General features: G+C 36.1%; 1 protein-coding gene across 1 annotated transcript in view; it reads right to left on the bottom strand.

The window, feature by feature from the left end:
* The window catches only part of LOC124642394 (hormone receptor 4-like), a 28,826-nt gene extending 18,364 nt beyond the window's left edge, over positions 1 to 10,462 (bottom strand). Inside the window, exon 1 of the mRNA XM_047180802.1 lies at positions 10,048 to 10,462. Within this exon, the coding sequence (XP_047036758.1) occupies positions 10,048 to 10,063 (16 nt within the window). The 5' untranslated portion in view covers positions 10,064 to 10,462. The remainder of the gene's footprint in view (positions 1 to 10,047) is intronic.
* Positions 10,463 to 21,891: the final 11,429 nt, after the last annotated feature.

Here is a 21,891-nt window from a genome sequence, read left to right on the forward strand (position 1 = left end):
TTATTTTTTATTAATTAACTTACGGCAATCTGGTGACATATCTGGCCGAGACACATAGTGCGGACCAGATATTATGGGGTACCGGTCGTGCATCATTTGTGAATATTATTTATTTACCGATTGAAAAAAGAAAACTATTATCATTTTTCAATGTCAGCCCGGTTCATGGCTGGCGCTGACTACGGGCGTAAACCGCATGACCCTAGGTTTTATTTAGTTTCGTTTTCCATTCATCTTACGTACAGTACGTTTTATAGCTTTGATAAGGTGTAATGGAATTTGTATCAGATATCGCGCCGACGTACGCCGTGAGCTCACACACGAAAGTGTAATGCATTGTTGCGAGCTCCTGTTAACTGCGTCATTCACACGTCACCGATCATGTAATCATTTGTTTATTCTTTAATGTTCGAAACTACAAACTATTTAGTGACGCGCTTGCATTCTTGTTCTATTTTTAATCTTAGGGCTGATTTTTCAATCCTCAGTTAACTTCTATCTGAGGAATAAATATGGCGGGTTGACATATTTTCCATACAAAAGCTGTCAAATCGTCAAACATATTCTTCAGATAAAAGTTATCTGGCGATTGAAAAATCAGCCCTTAATCTTAAAAATGCTACAAGCATGACAGATTTCTAAATAGGTCGACCTGAAAATAGCTGTAAGTTTTTGTTTCTCCCACTATAAGTAATCACTGTATGGAATTATAGTTTCACATATTAAAGGTATTGGCACATAATAATATATGAATCAGTACCATATTTGCATGACACACTAATTTGTACATGGTGACGAAATTATCGTCACGGAAATCATGACCGATTAATGTTTATCATAGACAATTGGCGCCAATTGATGCTAGATATTCGCGAACCTATTACGTACCTTTGCATGCATCCTTTATATACTAGTCGCTCGCCGCGGATTCACTTGCATTTTGGAGGAATAACTTTAATTTTCGGTGCGTTAAATACATACGAGTGATATATTTTTATGAAAAATAATGACATAAAATTGTTCCTATGTAGGAAGTTAAACTTTCTCAATTTAATCTTACTTGTATCAGTACTTAACGTGAAAGCGTTACGAATAGGTAGATACACAGACACACAGAGTTTCTTTGACATTAATTTAGGAAATTCTATGTACTAACATGTACTCATATCGTACGTGAAAGGTCATTACACTATTCGTACGTGTGTCATGCCTAGAAATTCTACATAAGTTTTATCGAAATAAGTTCCTTAACCTCGAATTTAAAATATACGAGTTCACGTGTTTTTGATAAATGCTGTCCGTGAATTGTGTGGGTTGTTATGATTTGCTTACGTCAACATAATATTATCAACAGATTTGGGTACGATTGTGTTTTGTTTGAATTATTCACAAATATAATTATATTTATAAATATTAAATTATTGCAAATTATCAGCGCCAACGTCATACCCGGAAACTATAACCGATACCAAAATACAAATCCAAATACTTCTACGTAGGTATTTGTGCAACAGTATCAAGATTATTTCAACCTAATACGTTTTACAATATAATAGCGTGACCACGGCGAACATTAAACTTTGGTGCGTATTTGTAAACTAGTGCTGTAACATTGACGTAGAGTACGAGAAAAAATACTCGTAAAATATTTATAGAGTGATGTGATAAGAGCTTGAGTCATTCAAACGTCACTTCACTCTTTAATAATAGCGATGCGAACAATGTACCGTGACATAGCAACTGTTATCCAAAGTTCTTTTTTAAATAGCTATCTAATCAAATGCATAACCGTAAAATGGACAAGCTTGTTATGACGTAAACGGCTGCGTAACAGCGATCGAATCTACGATTCCATTTATGAATAAATTCAAAAGTCGTTCCTGTCTGAGAATTTGAAAACAGCAACACCTCTTATTATAAAATGCGTTCGATCATTAGTTGAGAAATAATAACGTAAATGAATTAGTCACCAGTACTGTTTATCTTTATAGCAAGCAGTCCGCAATTAATTTAAAATTACACTAGAGTGCAATGTTCTTAGAAACTATTTTGTCAACATAAAACGAACTAGTCTCAAATAAACAGGAATGAGTCAAAGACCTTGATAGTGACGTGTAAATGGAGTCAATAAAATTATCGCGAGATTCGGCGCGGGCGACGCGACGCTCCAAGCTTTTTGCGAGACCGTGAGACTCAACTTCCGCGGACATATAGGAAATATATACTTATGACTTTATTACTTGCAGTAAAATATACGATGATATAAATATGATGATAAATTGTATTTAAATAACCTTCTTTAGTTCGGTGTGTTATAAATACAATTTTGTTCATTGAGTTGTTTGTTTTATTCATTTGTTTTAACCTAAATCAAATAATTTTTGCTATATTGAGTTATAGGATCACATTTAGCTAAAATATTTAAGGAAGCGGAATGTATGTAATTGTTTTTGTTTTTTATGTCTCATACTTTGGTCAGTGACCTAAGATAGTGAGAGTCTAGGTGCGCCTTATCATGATTTAGATAAATCGATGAATAAAATTATCATCAGAACACTGATTACTGTTTCTAAGGAAATTGTACTTCACTGTCTGGAAACTTTGGATAATAGTTTTCATTACACTAATTTTGCATAAAGTTAAATTCATATTTGTAATTTTATTTTGCTAAGCGTGACTAAACACACCCAAAACATTAATATCTAGAATAAATAATCAACCAAATCAAACCAATAAATCATACAATTTGAATATTGATTATGTTTGACTGATAAATATGCATAGACGTGTATAGATAAAGGGATAATAGAATTGGTTGATCTTGAACGTAGCCTAAAGCAAGATCACACGGAAGTGCGCGTGCGTCCCCACCCAGGGTCGGTCGCTTGACCGCTGTTCGGCTTTGTTTGATTGCATTCATTAATGTTGCTCATTAAATAGCACGTCTAGTAAGATATATGCATAGATATAATATTACTAAACAAGATTGCGCACGCTCAAAATATATATTTACGAAAATGAACTCTATTCTAACGCAATAAGGTACTAAATTGGTTGCATAATACACAGAGGCAAATCCGAGCCGAGAGGGATAGTTCGAACGGAGGCTGTTTGTCTCTTTCTAACACCTTGCCAGCATAAAAAAATGTTGTGATCAAAAGTTTTGTCTTCCCAAAAAACAATTGAATCACATAAAATTTTTATCTTATTTTAACAATTGTAAGTCAACATATTAATAACAATCGCATTAATTTATTCGTATTTATTATTAAAACATAAACAACATAAATTTTTATTTTTTTTCTAGCGGTAACCCTGAACATTCTTGGCGCGTAATCAGCATTTAAAATTTTGTTTATATTTTTTGTATTAAATCAATTTAAACTATTTAAATGGTGAAAAAGTGTTGCGTTTATACTTGTAAAAGTGAATCCTATGGTGGTTGCAATATATCGTTCCACAGGTAAGCTAATAATAACATTTTCGTAAACCAAACAACTAGGGTGCCCATGAATTCTTGTAACGAGTCAAAATATGGGTGATGGATTTTAAAACTGTTGTACTATTGTTATAGCTTCCCAAAAAAAGAAAAAAGGCGACATAAATGGCTCAGCAGTCTATATATGAAGTAGAAATACAAAAAAAAACAGTCTTCACTTCGAATCTTCCTGCTTTTATACTGCTAATTCCCGCTAATTATTAAAAGCCTTTATTAGTATCTTAAGGGCACAAACTGCGTAAGTTAAAACTTCAATACCAATCTGTGTTTAATAATCTTAGCAAATTCGGATTTGTCTCACATAGCTTAATCTCATAGTCACCCTATTAGAAAGGGACAGACAGCCTCCGTACTAACTGTTTCACTCGGCTCGTTTTTTGGGTTTATATGCGCAGTCCTGTTTACTAATATTATGTCTATGGATATATGTTCCGTCCTCGAGACGCGGCAACAATGTAGGAATTTGGGCACTTTGTTGCGTTCAATTGTTTTCCATTTGAATTTAGAATTTGAGACTGTCTTTTGTTTGCGTAATGCTAATTTCAATTCAATGGATGCACCTTTTTTTTAGCGACGTAAAATCATCAAATGACCCCTCCCGCTGTGGGTCAGCAGCGGTGAGGGAGTGTCAGACTCTTACTGACTAAAATCGTCGTGTTCCGTCATAGACCTTTTATGTACCAGGGCCGCGGTATCTCTTTCGAACAACCCGCAGCCCCAATGGATGCACCTGTGTTTACTGCGTGTGCGTTAACAGGATTAAGCAAAGCCACTTTAAATTTTCTGCTCTTTAAAATAAAGATAATTTTTGTATTGTTTTTGGGGTTCATCAGTTAAAAACTTTTACTAATTGCAAAAATCCAACCAAGATATAATTTAACGACAACCTTAAGCCTAGATAATACTCGAACAACGTGAGGTCGAAATGGGAAATCATACTTAAGGACAGTATTTCCTAGTACCCAAGGCTTCAAATTAAGGGCTTGTTAACACACGTGTTTTGTCCGAAAGCAACTGTCCGGAAGCGAAGTGACCTCTGCCGCGGTCGCCCGCTTATCGTCCGAAGTTCTGCTGTTAGGGTTCTCTTCTTGGTTTACACCTACGTGCACCAAACTTGGGGGTCATGGAATTAGCAATGAAAACTATATGGATATTTATGTTGATGGTTTGTAGATATGAATGCTTTACTAGAGGAAGCATCTGGGATTGTTTTAACGTCGTTCTTAATAAAGTTTAAATGATTGAGATACGAAAAAGTTTTATCTAACTGCATAAGTTATTATTATTTAGAATTAAATATTTGTTAAGTGGTTATCCTGCTTTGTTTGTCAATAAACCGGTTCATTACGGAACTGAACAAAATATTTGCTTCAGATAAGAGTTGATAACATTCTTTACTTTTTAATCATCAAAATAAAATCTTTTTGTTATTAATAAAAGAGAATACTGGCCATTCGAGACGTGGAAAGAAAAATAAAAACTCGAAAGGGTGGGGTATGCAATTATGTGTCCCGTGGTTAAGTGTCCATGATTTCGGTACACTTTCATACGTACCTACGTGACCTACATTTCGCTGAAATCCATACTACTCATGAGTTGCGCCAGTGGCGGGGTTCATTGGAACTAATATGGTTTTATGCCCGCAAATCATAAATATTATGGTTGGCTGAACTAAATATTCTACGAATGTACATACGAATGGTGTACGTCAAAATATTTTCGTGAGTTAAAAATAATAATACGATCAACGTGGTAGTTTTTTTTTCCTTGAACTGTATTGTAAAAAAATTGTAAGAATTTGTTTAAAAATTGATATTTTCTTTGTGGGCTTTTTTAGTAATGGTGCCTTTCAGACTTATTATTTAGTACTTATTCTAAATTTGAAAGCAACTCCTAAGTTTGGTTAAAAAAAAAAAAAAACGAAAGCAGGCACTTTCAAAAAATGTACGTTCACTTACGTGTGGTTAAGTGACTAACTAGCTTAGTAATCTTTGTAAGTCTTTTAGACTCTAATGATGTACTTCTGAACGAGGATTGAGTCATAGAAAATCTCTTGAAAGTCTAATGAGCGCTTTGGCAATCAGCTACGATCAAAATGTTGAGTAAATCATAAGTTATTGAGTCTAGGTACAAAACATCGGTGCAATGGACTTTCTATTGTGTTTGTGTATGAAAAAAAAAGTAAAAGTACTGAATTCATAGAGGTCTCGAATTTTCCCCGCCAGCTTAGTCACAAAAGTACGCTTTATTATGTTTACTTTCCCATCAAAAAATAATTTTATAGACGCATAAATAGAATCTTCCTACCATATGGTCAACCTAATTTTTCTTTGATGAAATACCCAGACATTTCTTAACGATCGATAGCTACGATCAAAATGTTGAGTAAATCATAAGTTATTGAGTCTAGGTACAAAACATTGGTGCAATGGACTTTCTATTGTGTTTGTGTATGAAAAAAAAAGTAAAAGTACTGAATTCATAGAGGTCTCGAATTTTCCCCGCCAGCTTAGTCACAAAAGTACGCTTTACTATGTTTACTTTCCCATCAAAAAATAATTTTATAGACGCATAAATAGAATCTTCCTACCATATGGTCAACCTAATTTTTCTTTGATGAAATACCCAGACATTTCTTAACCGTGTTTCGCTCATCCACGTCATAAGTTCCGAAGATTGTTTAGCCAAACGGACGTAGAATGTATCAAGACAGTCTCGTGTGAATGTTGTAAGTTGTCAAGGTTGCCTGTACTAACTGGTAGTTCTTCTTGCATCATACCAGTCTAAGTAAACTGCGTTATTCGAAAAATGTAAGTCACAACTCTAATACTCCAGTTTCGAGAACAAAATTAACTACTATTATCAAAACTATGTTTATTTAAACCAGTTCGCGGTATGTGAGGAAATACTCGCGAATAAATACATGATTAATTATTTCAGTACACCATTAAATCCGAGTAACGTTGACCTACTCATATCATCCATTGAGTGGCATGTTTATACAAATGATATATTCTATACTGCCGAAATAAATGGACTGCCAAAAAGACGGATATACCACGAACTAGTTAAAGTTGTTAGCGAAAAAAAATGACATCACCACATCGATTCCTGCGCAAAAAAGCTTGTAGACCTTAGTATTTTCAAAACAGGACTATTATCCGTCCAATTTAAAAATTATTTTCGAATCTAATAATAGAATAGATGAGAATGTACATCTTGTATTGTCGGTGTGTATGTCAGGAAGTGGTCGAGTGGTTCCGGTTGCAATGTCAGTGTCACCGGCGAGGTCGGCTGCCCGATTGGGCGACGCACCTCGAATCGAGTGCCCGAGTGAACGGACTGCGTGTACGCATGTTCCTTGAACACTTCAGGGCTGTGAAGTAACACTGGTAGCTTGTTTGGGCTTAAGTTAAATATTCTCGGAACTTTAAGGCCTTTATATTTTTTGTGTCTTCATTTACTGTCTCTGCGTACTATACAAAGGATTCACTCTCGTTGTTTGTTTTAAGAGCTCACATTCAGCCAGATATTTTTCTACTGTTGGATCAGTAAAAAGCTATACGAGTCATTTTTCTTTCCCAATAATATGCCAACTCATTTGGTTATGACCTCTTTTCATTTAAAAATGGAACTTGTAGTTATGTACTGTCTTCAGTTTATCGTATCTGTAGGTAGCTTTTTGTTTTAAATGTATTTGCTTATCGAATATGCCTAGGGCAGTATTTGAGTCAACAGACAGGGTAATGACCTCAAAGGTTTTTAAATGTCAACGGTATTGCCTAAAAAGTATTTCCGTTTTGCCTTTTTGCTCTAGTTGTTTTTTTTGTTGTCGTTTTTATAACTAACTGTTAATAATGATTGATGGCTTGCAAAATACAGTTTTAGCAGCTATAGCATTTATATTTTTTACATACTTAGAGCCTTTTAAAAATTACATTAAAAGACGTATGCATGTATGTAATATGATAATCACCAACTGACAAATATTTTAAAAATTGTAGAGGTTAATGTGATGAATCATTTGAATGCCTACCTATGACACCAAACTGATTGCTATCTTGTAGACACATACATGATAGGCAGTATTTTCATATTTTCAATGAATAATATTAACATTCTGTGTCATTATTTGAGTATGGCCTGGGTTCCATTGTATTGGTTCTAGAACTCCAAAAAGTTTTAACTTTTACGCTATTGAAGAAAAAAATAAACAGCCATTGTCATAGAATCTTGTGCAGTGCACGAGTTCTTACGAGGCAATTCATTTATAAGTCTAATCTTGGACATTCAATATTTAAATGAAGAAAGATGGTGAAATTAACTTGGCACCATGCTTTTCCTATTTAAGTACAGAATACAAAAAAAAAAAAACAAATCTCACTAGCACTAATATTTGGAGCCCCAACACTGGGCCTCATGGCCTCAGGCGCAGCGCCTTGACATTCAGGTTGTATGCGCGTGCGCACAGCTAAAACGTTCCATTTTTAAACACCGACACTTCCGATCCGAAGACTTCCTATGTTATAGAAAAAATCCAGATTCAATTGCAGTATGTTTTTAACTAGAGAAATAATTATGACTGTTCAAAATAAGCATTCATATTCACAATAATTTGCAAACACATTCATAGTTTATCTGAATTTATTTATAATTTTACTTACGATTAATTAAAACGCATTTTATTAAGATTCTCCAATACCTAAAAAAAATATAAGTAGGTACTCAGAGCATTCAAGACTCGAGAAGCGATTGGGAAGGTCGAGTATATAACCTTATGTAGCATTCATGGAATGTGACGGTACTGTCGAACATTACAGAGTAGGTACTCTATTCAGTAAAGAAATACAGTATAATAAACTTACTCCAGAGATTTCTCTAAGTATAGTAGAAGTCATTTACATCTAAGGCATGTCAATTCCTATACACATGCGTGTCTTACAAACGTATTATCACCAAGTACATGAAGCAGAACAAATGTATACATATGTATCCGAATTAGAGAACAATAGAGTTTTTTTGACAGGCGAAATAACGCACCTATTATTATCGAAACTCGACAACGTCCTCCCACTACAATGCTTTGAAAGGAAGCAGTGACATTCTGTACCTTTTCGCTTTCACCGCATTGGAAAGTGAGCGTAAAAAACGTATTTCGGCAACGGCAAAATGGCGGGAGATCAACAACCTCACCGATTCATAGAACATAGACAAAGGGCGGCCATATTGTAATGAAAGTAAAAGTAGCCGGTCATAGACTATGAAGTCACGATTGTGATCCACGAGATGATTTGGGAATGTCATGGTTACCGCTCAATGGTAAAACGGTACCTCTTTTGTTTTGCAACTCTATGCTGATTTATTTTTTTGAACTGTTTCAGAATCCGGTGTTTGCTCAATAAGACATTGAGCCAGTAACACGGTTGTATTTGTGTATGCGGTTCTAGGTGTTATTGGTTTCGATACAAAGTTCATATTGGCGCGCACATTGCCAAAGCAGGAAGTGTTTTTGAAAGATATTTTTATGAGAATATGTTACAATGAACGTCTGTTGTTATTCCTGACTATCTATATACACCGATTCACGTGCAGCCTTCATACACTTTAATAAAAAATACTGGTTGTATTTTTGTTTTTGGCTTAAAATACATTTATTCTGCATCGTTTCCGTATCCAATTTCAAGCTACCAACTAAAATTACACACTTTTCCAGGTGAAAAAATCGGAGAAATTATTTTAAAAGTTGTAATAACCGTATAGAGTTAATTAAATATTTTATTTGAACAACAACGATTTTCGCCCATTCCGTTTTATGAGGATTTCATATTATTTTTTTGTTGTTACTGGAAAGCTGAAAGTTTCCATATAAATACAGTTTAGCGCACATAGTTTCCTTCGAATAAAAATATTACAGTTAACTACGTTTTAATAAGAAAGCCGTCAGCGCGGTAAACTTTACTTGATAATTCTTCGTAGCAAAACTCGTAGCAATCGGCTACGAGACTTACCTGCTTATTCATAAGCTTATCAATGTTTCGCAATATATTTTTTCTTATTTCAAATGATTAAATCTAAAGATTTGTCCTTAATATTAATAATTAAAATGATGATTTATGTTGACATGGGTCACCTTTATCAATACTCAAATAAAAAAAAATGGAATTAAGTTATTTCATGTCGTGGACAAAAAAAATATTCCAAAAAGAAAAAAATAAAAAGTCTAAAATAATAAGAACATAAACCTTTTTGGAAATAAATTGATAGGTATTGTCGTTGGTGGTTCGTAGCGCGTAGCAAGTGCTACGGGCCGGCCGTTAGTTTACCAATAAAGAACGCACATGTGGGTTAGTTTCATTAGTGTTTATAATACAGGATTAGTACTATCTGCGAGAGACGAACATTTTCACCCACCGAATGTTTTTGTTAGCTCATGATTTTTTAAATATAAATATTTGATGTTTTTTTTGCGATGGGTTTTAGACGTGCTTGTTATTTTTTTTACGAGATGGGGTCAGGGTGATGTTTTGCAGAATAATCACAATATTTACCCATGGTGGAGGTCATCGTCTGCAGTTGGTGCGCGTGAGTGGAGGCGTCCAGCACCTCGTCGGGCCCCAGCTTGTCGCCCGCCGACAGCTTGCTTAGCGCTTCAACACGCACATCACACGAAGAACCACCTTGTTCCGGATTCACCGATCACCTTTTTAATTTACGTCTCCGAAAATTTTTGGACACACCAACTCTCAGCATAGTTTTTCAACGCAAGCACTAGACACGTTCAGCATGCAGAGTCCGGAGCACTTCCTGCGGGGTGAACACTTTAAGGTTGCGCGGGCGCGGGTCGCAGTCGCGTCGCGGTTGCCTGCGCACTCTACGAACCTCTCGATTCGGCAAAATCACGATAACGACTGCGCGCGAATGTCGTCATGTCGAAATTCGAAACACTTTCACCTAAATATTCCGCCTCCGTTTCGGCGGACGCGGGCGTCGCTCTCGGCGCTCACGCACACACCGCTGACTTCGTCAGTGCTCAATTACGTACGCTGTAAAAATTGCGTCAGTGTTTTTCGTTGCCGACCTTACACTCGACGAGTACACTGCCGAAATATAGTTATCTCTGTCTGGTACTCATTCACCGTTACGCGAGATGTTTTTTGTTTCATTTTTTTTATCTGGTCGTTCTGTCCGTGGACGCGCGTGTGAGTGTGCGGATTTCGATAGCGGGGTCATTGAACTGCCGAAAAGGGATTCAGTATGGCTAGTGATGATGTTTCAGTAGGAACTATGATGGGCCGCGGTAACGTCGCTGGGCGTGCGGCGTGGTAGTTTAGCGTGTGTGGTCTGATGGCAAGTACTAATGGTCGCCGCGCATAAGTAGGTCAGCCGCACGCGCACGCGCGGTTCCTCATGACCGCGCAGCGACTACTCTACACACTGACAGTATTGTCTTAGCTAGTTTACGAATGCGACTGTGCATTACATATATTTACTTAGAACATCAAATATGACAGGTGACACGCAATACCTACTACAGCTATTAAAATGCTTGCATTCGAAAATTGTAGTTTTCAAGATTTAGCAATATTGACCTTGTAATTACCTCCTCAATACAAACTGCAAAATTTCTACTGTTGAAAAGACACTTGGTATTCAGTTGTTTCGAAAGAAACATGTTTGGGGGTTAAAGTAGTTGGTAGTTGTTAATGCGTTATTTATTCGGTTATCAAGAATAGTTTAATTGTTGTCGACAATGTGTACCCTACTTAGCCTTAGTTTTTCGTCGGAAAGGTTAGCCGGGCCGATGGCACACTTATGTGTCGGGTTACATTAAAAGCGAGTTCATTCGCATCGGCCGCTATTCACCAGTATCTAGATTACGCTTTTGATTCATTGTTCGAACAAAACGCTGAATGTTATAAATTCATTCACTATTTAGTTCGAGACCTTTCGAAAAATCGTGGACAGTCATCTGTTTTACCGTAGAAACTTCAGTACTTTAATTCGCAATACTTATAGTATGTATGTGAAGTTAGAATGGTAACAAAAAGTGATATGCCACACTGCTACCGGGTGTTACAAAAACTTGTTAGTAGGTGCAATAGTAAATTACTTAATAGTGATGGGTAGCCTATTGCCTTCAGGTGGTTTAACGATATAAACAGCCACTATTTTATGCCTACTTTACATAAAAGTATAGCTTATATTGTCCCTGTATGTGGTTTTGATAGAATATTAGAGGTCAAAAACCTCAAGCAAAAATATAAATCGTAAACAATAAAAGTTAAATTATAAATTATATGAAGTCTTAACAAAGTTCAGGAGTTTTTATTTGGCATCCATAAAAACTTAGTCCTTAAGTTAAAATAACTTGCGGAGTAAAGTTTAAAAAAGGCAAGTTTCTAGCGCTTCGGCACAACTTTGCAATAACAATGCATTTTGTAAGTCTGCAGCCTACGTTAAAGAATTCACATTTTTTTTTTCAGACCTATATTCGATGTATGAAATTCTACGTATAAGTGAATCACATCTGTCAGTCAGTACATCCCTGCCAACGAGACGTAACATTAAAATATAAACAGATATTTTAAATAAGATTGACAACATGTCATGCGGTTGCTGCGACCGTGCGCTGCTGGTATGCGCTCGAAGTCAGGTAGTCGCGGTATATTTAGCCAGGACCGACCGAAACTGGGTTAACTATTCTCCCGAAGAAAACACGGCCACTCGAAATATTGACGCAACGAGCTATGTATGGCTGGCCTATCTGAAGAATGGGTGAAAGCGAGCACTACCGAATAACCCCATTCGTGGTTGAGAAAACAGGAAGTCCTGCAATATTCGACACCATACGTTGTATTCTTGGAATCGTGTCTGTTTAATTTTTGTACTATATTTAGTGACAATGAATTTTTCATGGGCGGTTATGTAGCTTTATGAGTCAGTGCGTCCGAGTTAGATATCATTAGACATACAAAATTTGGTTGTAGGCATTTATGTGCTTTAGAAAACTACGTCAGTGGAGGTTAATAACACGGTGTCAGTAAACCATGTGAAGTTCAGTACGTTCAGAAATAATTTGAATCATTTTATAATTTAGTATTTACATGCGTTAATGTCTCTAAATACTGCAGATATTTCTGTTAGCCGGTATTACCCACTAATGATTGAACATTGATTAAAACGTCTGCAGTCTAGTTTAGCGGAATAATGTCATGTACCGACTGAAAGATAAACAGTAAAAACAACAGATAAACGGAGTGGTGACAGACTGAATCGTTATTTGTTTGCTTTGACGCTGAGCTCTATCGATGTCAAACAAGTACAAAGATAACATTTTCAGACTGCGAACGTGACCAACTTTCAGTGAATGTTATCGATACCAGAATTATAGGCGTATCAGCCCTGCCTAAATTCTTCGATTGAACAAATATTTGCCTTCGATATTAGAGAAAGGATTGAGCTAAAAGTTATCTTTGTCAAACTGACACTCTTTGTAGTATTGTGCTGAAGAGCTAACAATATAGTTTCGCAACTGCACCACAGAATTTAGAATTTCGTTCCCATCGTTTGAAATGTTTATCAGTTGCTCAGTGATGCGTATCGACGAATTCATTGTATCGATATGTTGGATGTGGAGTGGATGTTTTTCACACGCCTCGCCGAGACTAGGTGATCTAGTTGAAGTTGAATGACCTACCTTAAGCAGCAATCTCGTATAATTTGTCAAAATGTATTGAAACAACCAAAATCACGAGTCATTGTTTGATAAGGCCACCGGTTGTTGATAAAATTGTTTTCTTTTCTTTATTAGACTGACGATAGTTCACAAAACAAATAGAAACATGATCGCATGTTACTAAATTTTCTGGGACACGTGTGTTTATCTTCAAAATAAAATCAGTATTCAAGACATTTGTAATGTGAGTAGGTTAATTTCGTTCACTCACCTACAACGTATTACTTCATTACATAGTTGTGTATCATATGTAGAAATTACATAGTGATTAAGTCAACTATAAAATAAAACTGTTTTCTATTTTCTAAAAATACATATGCCTCCCTATTCCACGTAGACTAAACTTTGCCTTTGTTTGACCGATTACAGTAAACCTACAGTGACGTAGTGTTGTTGTGATCTCTTTATGTATCAGTTGACAAAACGCTCGCCTGGTGACAATCCGAATTCTGCCGACTCGCGCGATAAAGGTGTGAATGACCTCACCCATTGGTAAACATCGCGACAAAGCGAACCTAAATGAGTCTACTGCATAGTTTCCTCGTTCTTAATTTAAAATTGTTGATTTGTATGAGTTTCGTTTGATAGTCTGTGGCACACGTTGGAGTTCTTATATTGCAATAAGGTTTTATGTAGTCTACATATTTACTGTTGCTGTGTTGATTCAGGTTTTCTTCCTTTTTAATTTGATAAATATTTTAATGGTATGTTTAGTGTAATGGTTTGTTGAATTTGAACTATAAAAATACAATCATAATTTTCAAATAAATATAAATATAATAATTTTCAATAGTCAAAATCTTCGAGAACGGTAGCCTGGTAAAAGTAAAACTACGTCAATTTAACAATGAACAATAGTTATGTCAATGACACTAATCATCACCATTGTTCTAAAATTTGGCTCGCCGACGAACGGCGACGGCAATGCATTATACATTGCCAAAATATATATGCAATTATACAGATCTTATCGCCTTTGAAAGTTTTGTTAAGTGCCGCTCGCAATCGGCACTTCCATTAAATTATTAAAAATCCAGACTAAAAATTAAACGAGCTATTATATTTCAAAACTCATTTCTTTAAAACCTATTTGCATATCTCGTAGAAGTTGCCAGAGTTGAATGTCAATGGCATGAAATTTCGCGAATGATCATAAACGTGAAATTGTTTAAATGACCCCAACCTAATGACTATGTTATACACAGAGAGATTTCTAATGCTTACAATGTTTGGATTTTTAATTAGTTTGTCCCAATAAGAAGGAAGATTACTCATGACATGCGTGACTGATTTTATGACACATGTTGTGACAGTTAGTAGGAATCAACACTGGCATGCTTCCTATTACATAAGTGTGTTTGCCGGCGCGGGCGCACCATCGTCGCGAGGCCTCGCCGCGAAGCCTAGTTTCACAATCACCACGCTCAGCCACCGCAGCCGTTTTCACTTTTTCGCTGTCAAGAACGAGCGGTAACGATAAACAAACTAACATTTTGACCGTCACTGCCAAACTATAAATTAAATACAACATGCCAAAACAGCCCGTTGAAGCCAAATGATTTCGACATCTAATGCCTCGTGTCTGAGTTCAAATTGCATTGAAATAGCAGCGTAACCTACGACGAAGTTCACCGTGCACATCGCGGTTTGAACAGTGAGACGTAAGGTCTTCATTCAGGAAAATTTAAATGTAAATTGAACCTTATTCACACAGCATAGTATTCAAAATAAGGTATCGTGAAATACAACTAACGCCGTTATGTTATACAAGGTTCGGTTGTAGAAATACCGAGGCTGTTCATTGACCTTTTTAGGCACATAACACTAGCGAAACAAAAGACGAATTTTATTAGATATAAAGAGGAACCTTGATCTGCAATACACTGCCATGTTGTGAAACATTGTAAAAAAAATATCTATATACATATTTATACATTTATCTCTAATTGAATTTATGGTTAGAATCATTTTAATCCGATTGAATTTATATTTGAACTTATAAAGATTGAAATACGTAAATAAGACGTTTACAGGCGTTATAAGATGTGAGAAATTGCGTAGCACCTAGCGTGTAGCGGCGTAGCTCGTAGCAATCTTCGTAGACCTCTTTGGTTTACGAATTTACACATTGCCTTAAACACTGTTTTTCTGCATCATTATCAAAGACTTTATTTTGTGGAGAAGTGATAGTTTTTATTTCTCTCTATTGTACTGAAATAATTTATTAAAAGGCTTTATTTTTGGGGTTTTCAATGAATTTAAATTCTTTTATTTGAGTGCATAAAGAAAAAAATGGTAAACAAGCTTGTGCAGTCGAGTTGATCGTAACGTGGCATTGTGTGGGGATCTAAGACTGCGTAGCTGTCATAACAATCGTAAAGGCTGACATTGCCTCTCACCGGGCCACGTAACTCAGTTACGTAAAAGGTCTTTACCCTTGTTTATTTGGGACAGCATTCAAAGAGATGTTTTAATTTACGAGTATTAGCACTTGTCCTAGCCATTGAGTAATGTACTATACTAGACGCGGCTGATCACAGCACATCACTTTTCAATTTGTATTGAGCAATACTCGAAGCTTTTAGCAGTTTGTCGACGACTCGCATTCTGCTTTGTGTTTGCGAAATCACTTTCGATGATCAGACGTCAAGATGTGGCTTAAAATGAGAAAAACGATAATTTATGGCGCTAAAACTCTTAATCGATGCCAATATTTTAAATCGATTTGACACTCGATTACTTATAGGTACTCTAAATTGACGAAATGTGTAGTTGTGTTCATTAATTTTACCCAGTGTTGCTGAAATCATAATCGTTAATCTTAATGCCGAGCCTCGTTAGGTGTAGGTGTGTTATTAAACAAATTTTCTTGAGATATAATAAATTTTAACTGTGCTACTTTTATTCTAATATATTGCGGCGATTTAATTTAGTTTTAAATATGGCTTAACTTTTAATAACGGATATTAGAAACTCGCAGCTGTCAACTCTCGCTGTCTTTCTTGCGTAAATAGACTTAATATGGCTTCAATAACTTAAAAAAACAAACAAAAATGTAGTGAATGTATCGTTCAATTACTGCGCTTGCGGCTACCGAATAGTATTTCGTAAAAAAATGGTCTAGACTGCAAATCCTAGATTATAGTTTCAAATAACGTATTGTATAATAGTTTGTTAAAGCGAAGACTGTTTCCAATGTTTGAATAATTTATTATTGAATTTAAGTATCTTAGAAAATTTTAGTAATTTTTTAATTATTGTAACTATTATCAACAGAAATGGCTTTTGTTTGTCTTTAAAGCATCGTTCTTTTTTCTTGTATTTTTTACTTTGAAAATACGGATATGCAAAACATTTTGGCATGTACAATTAGCCAAGTACTAAGTACTGCCACATTTGCGCATGCGTTATTTATTTAGTGTTGTCCTTAACAATGCACGTGTGTTCAGTTTCGCAAGTGCGCCGATGGCCAGTGCATCCTTGCGTAAGCAGGCGACGGCAATGTCACACGTTATGTAAAAACTACTTCGACAATTATATGCAGCTCGTTCCTAGACAATTTGTGTCTTCTAGACAAAGATATTCGCCTTCTTTTGTTACTTTATAACTTTACTCGTAACAATGAAATCGCCAGTCTTACTCATTCTGGAAAGTTGCAATTGCCATCCAATAAACGAGATACAATCTCAAAGCAATCTGTCAGTCTCCCATAGAGCAACATTAATTCAAAACTTGTGTGAAAACGTTTCGTAAATAATAAGGTTGTTATTGTTTATAAATTTACACTTGACTCACCGCGGGCCAGTTGCACGCAGTTACGAAATTTTCACGAGACCAAAACACTAAAACGAATTTCCTCATATAAACTGGCGTTAACCCAGCTACGAGAAATACTTGTTGCGGCGTCATCCGTTATGTTTCATGGTATTTTAGTTTCCCTTTTAACTGCCCAACTCTATTTTGCTCTGAAACATGACACGCGTTGCGACACAATAATATGCACATGAATTCAGCCTGAAAGCCATGTTTCCAGCGATTAAATTTGTCTTTCAGTCAACAAACGATTTGCTGCTAAAACATTGTAAATGAGGGTAATGAAAATATATCTTTGCCTGGAAAAAATCATGACAAACAGTCGGCAGTCATATGTTTAATGTCCCTACAAATGGAAGGATAAATGTGTGCGCTGACAAGCTTAACAGCTTTCTTTCGAAACAACAAAACGGAGTGTAAACGTGTTTAATGTATATTTTCGAAAACGCGTAACCTTTAAATTTTGTTTTATCAAGTTCATATTACGAAAATTATTGCGTTTACTTAAACTGCTAGGTAGACTGCAGTTATTTATAACTCGACAAATAGGTGCATCCTGCATCTAGTCCCGTAGCTAGCTAAAAGCAGCCGTTAGTGCAAGTGTTACATATTTGTCTCATGCGATAAGATAATTAGGTGTGCAGTTTGGAGTGGTTCGGATGTGGCGGAGGGTTAGTGGGGGTGATTGGGCACGCGATGGAGTCACGCGAGCGCGCCACAGTAACACACTGCTAAAGAAACTGCGAGGAAAACGCCTTCCGGGGTGAACGGCCGCGTTGCGTAAAGCGCCCGCGCTGTGGCGCAACCGCCCCCTCCGCGGCGCAGCGAAGTGACTCGCCGTGTGCGCAGCGCCATCTCACGGACGCTTTCATTGTCATTGTATGCGCACCTCATATGCATATTATGTACTAAAATCGCAAGTGTTTTAGCTAGCTCATATTACATCTATGTGCTTGGTTACGGCTGTTTTCCTATTTCTACTTTCAGGATCAAGATGAAGTAATAGATTTCCGAGACTACGCATAAAATTCAATAATTTTTCTTACAAAATGTGGAAAGTTTTTTCGATGATGCGCTCAATAATTTTAATTTGATGAATTGCCAAGTTTAAATTTTTATTGCTGTATCCGAAAAATAATGTAGTCATTACTGTCAGTCTTCATATTCTGTGAACATTTGTGAGATTTGCATCGTCAAGTGTTTATAAACATATCCTCATATATTTTGCAGTATGACACAAAACGTGGCAACTAATAAATTGCAATACGTAGCGAGTAAAGTGGGAGTGACGAAATGAAATTTAATTCCTAGGTCAAGGTTTGGCTTCTCTTCGAAATGGGAAAATTGCCACATATCGGCGACCTTAACTCGGCGCGAGTCCGCCAGTTTCGTAAGACGACACCGCGAATAAAGCCCCGAATACACAACACAAATGAGTGAACACGTGGAGATTAACAAAATTTCATGATTCTCATACAATAAGGGTTTTGAAGTAATTGGTGACACTTAAAATTTTCGTGTGTGTCACAATCTTGCATCAAACCAAACTTGTACAAATCTATGTGACATCATTCCGCGGCCAGCAAGCATGGCGCGTTACGTCACGGAAAATTTTGGTTATTATTAACTGCACGTTAAAATTATAAATTCAAATTAAAAATGGATTTTAATAAAATATTATTGGGCGTTGCAAGTTAAAGCCACATGGAGATGAGGCTTTAAACTCCGCCAAAGAAATGGAAAGTGTGTTATACAACGTCCACCTGAGTTCGCCGTGAAAGGCGCGTGAGTTTTTTAATGTCAGCCACCCGTGGTCAAGGCTCAAGTTTTTTTAAATGCTTGCTTCACGCGATTTTATCTTCTGTTTTAGTACACGCTTATGGACTGTGATTGACGTCGTCCGCACTTCGCTACTCCGATACCTTATTTAGTTTTGTTCTCAAACTAATTGAGTAATCTGACCCCTAACAATGTAATAGCAGCTTTTAACAAGCAATCTCCATTTAATATGGTACGTAACATCCATTATAATTGATCTCATAACAATTGATATCGAAGGCCATACGTACAATACGAACCTAATCTCTTAAGATACATCTCAAACAATTCACGTAGAAATTACGTAAATTGTAAGCACAATAGGCATCAATAAAGCGAAGAAAGTTCATTGTCTTCGGAAATAGGATTTAAATCGAAAGCGAGAGTAATTGTGGTTCTAGCCGGCGCGGGCGCAGCGCACGTAGCGAGCGGGCTCGGCGCAACGGTACCGGGTGTAAGTTACGGTACTTCCCGTAGGAACGGGTCTGCGCCATCCCGCAATGGTCTAGTGATGCGCCAGTAGTGACCTCGCGGCTTATCGATAAATTAGTGCAAGATTTTTATCGTCATTGAAAGTTGACAACTAGTGTAGAGACTTCTAGTGTATGATTTTATGTTTATTGTTGAATGTTTATTTAAATGCCAGTATATGATTAATATTATGTATACAACTTTTAAAGTGTGCATTATAATTATTGTAGTGAATTTATAGCTCATATCAATTTAAATATTTTACAATAATATTAATGAGTGTGAAGAACATTGTAAGTGTAATAAAAAGAAGTTAACTTAATTATCTTATGCAAGCATGAAATATGCTAGTCATTAGTTTCAGATTTAATACTTTCTATATTTATGTTACTAAACAGACAAAGTAAAGAGAAACTTAACTCTATAACCAAAAAATAACAGGATTTCTTGAGGTAACTTTGGATTTCTATTTACGAAAAACCATTATACCATATAATGCTATAAAATTAATTGAAATATCGCTGGTGGCGTGTTTAAAGTAATTTTGCCATGTAAAAGCTATTAGAAAATTCATGGGTAAAAGTTGAAATTATTTTAGAATCTGGGTTTGACTTCTTTAATTGTGCCTCTTTGTTTTCGTGTATAAAAATGTGTTATACTGTTACAAGGACATTGTTACATAGCCGAAAAATACGCATATCGGGAGGTCAATAACACCGCACTAGGTTAGCGATGAAATTTATCGATAGCGTAAGCGTTCGCGCGACTACACTACTTGAGTACCGGTCAACCACCATTGAGACCTTAACCACTTTCTCTTTCGATGGCCGCGTAGTGCTTACATGAACACACAAACACATACTAACTGTTTATGCGTTATGCGTTTGTGTGCGTGTGTATTGTCGGTTACATCACGTAACTTTGGCTGACGCATCAGTGGAGCGAAAGGTCAGTATCTATTTATAGTATAGTAACGCTCACTTTCCATAAGAATGTCCACGAGATTTATTCGATTTCAAGATCGTTCACCTCTGTTGATTAATTGCTGCACGTGTACTTAGTTATGGACGTGTCACTTAATTAGATCCGTGACAAACGTGTCACGCATTGGTCACGGGACGAGAGAGCGAATGCTAATGAACACCTTGTTTATTGTTTTGTTTTTGTGACCTTAGATTTTTTTACGCTGTCTTGTTTGAGATTCGGAAGTATTTTCGACTTTTTTTTTTAATATACACTTTACGGTTTTACGCCCTGATAATTCTTCGACAGTCATGAAGATTTGCAACAAGCAATCACAGAGTCACAGCGCAGGGTAGTTCGTACTGAATAATTTGCATCAATGAGATTAGCACAATAGTTGCAGGCGCGAGTCCATGACTCGTCGATAACATTGTGCGAGTGGGTGCACAAAGGTTTAGCGACAAGGCCACCGCAGGGCTGCCTGGCTGCGTGGGAAACCCTATTGCAGTCACCGACTAGATTGTCAGTAGTTTGAACTTAGATGTTGGCAGCGTTTGCGCAACTTCACGTTGTTATGTTGGCGGTAAGTTTAATTGGAAAACATGGTTGAGCTTCCGCGTTTTATGCAAGCGTTTCTACGTTTGTTATCTTTACTTTGTTTCGGTCGTGATTTATGAGTTTATTTTATAACATAATTATGCTATTATTGTTACAATTTCATAATCTAAATAGAGTTTTACTATTTAGTATCAAGGAATGGTTGAAAAAAATCTAAATATTTCGTGTCGAACTTTTGACATTTCAGCGGCAAAACAGGTGTGGCTTTACATGATCTTAAATCATGGCGATTTTATAGACTTTACTAAGTTTAGTATTGTCTTTTATAGCCTAGGCTTGTTCGTAGCGTACCTGTTATTTTAAATTGGTTACATTGATTTAAACTTAGGTTACAAGCGAGTCGTGGGCGGATGGGCGGAGATCGCCTACCATATCCGCCGACAGTTTTTGATTGATGTAAATCAAATGTTCTTACAATAATTCATTGTTATATGTGAATTATTATGTAATAAATGATTAATTTGATAATTTGTTTCTCCTTTCTTTATACTTAAAAAAAAAATGACGTATTCGACCCAAAAATATTATTTAGAACATTCAATATTCTAGGCATTAAATATTTTTCTTTATTTACAGTTATATTTTTATTCTCATGTTCTAAAAACCATACTGCGGGGTTTAGTAATGAATTTAAAAAAATACCAATGGTACTGTGGCGTCCAAAACATTAGTGTTACATAGTACAGTCACAGATGACGGTTTTACAGTCTTATCATCATTGACCCTAATTTTAGACAGCTCATACCTCCCGCTCAACTAACATCTGTGAATATGTTTGATACATGTATTTTTATACATTTTTTATTTTATTTAGATACTTTGTTGGTTAACGCCCGTGTCTTCTGTATAACAGTCCTTTTTTCAGGCCTTTTTGTACACAATTTTAGGGTACACTGAAACTAATTTCATTGGCAAGTTTACTTTTTTATTTGATGTCTAATTTTTCAGTCAAAATGTAGATGACGTAGTCTCC

The sequence above is a fragment of the Helicoverpa zea genome, chromosome 2 (genome assembly GCF_022581195.2).
Source record: "Helicoverpa zea isolate HzStark_Cry1AcR chromosome 2, ilHelZeax1.1, whole genome shotgun sequence".
NCBI lineage: Eukaryota > Metazoa > Arthropoda > Insecta > Lepidoptera > Noctuidae > Helicoverpa > Helicoverpa zea.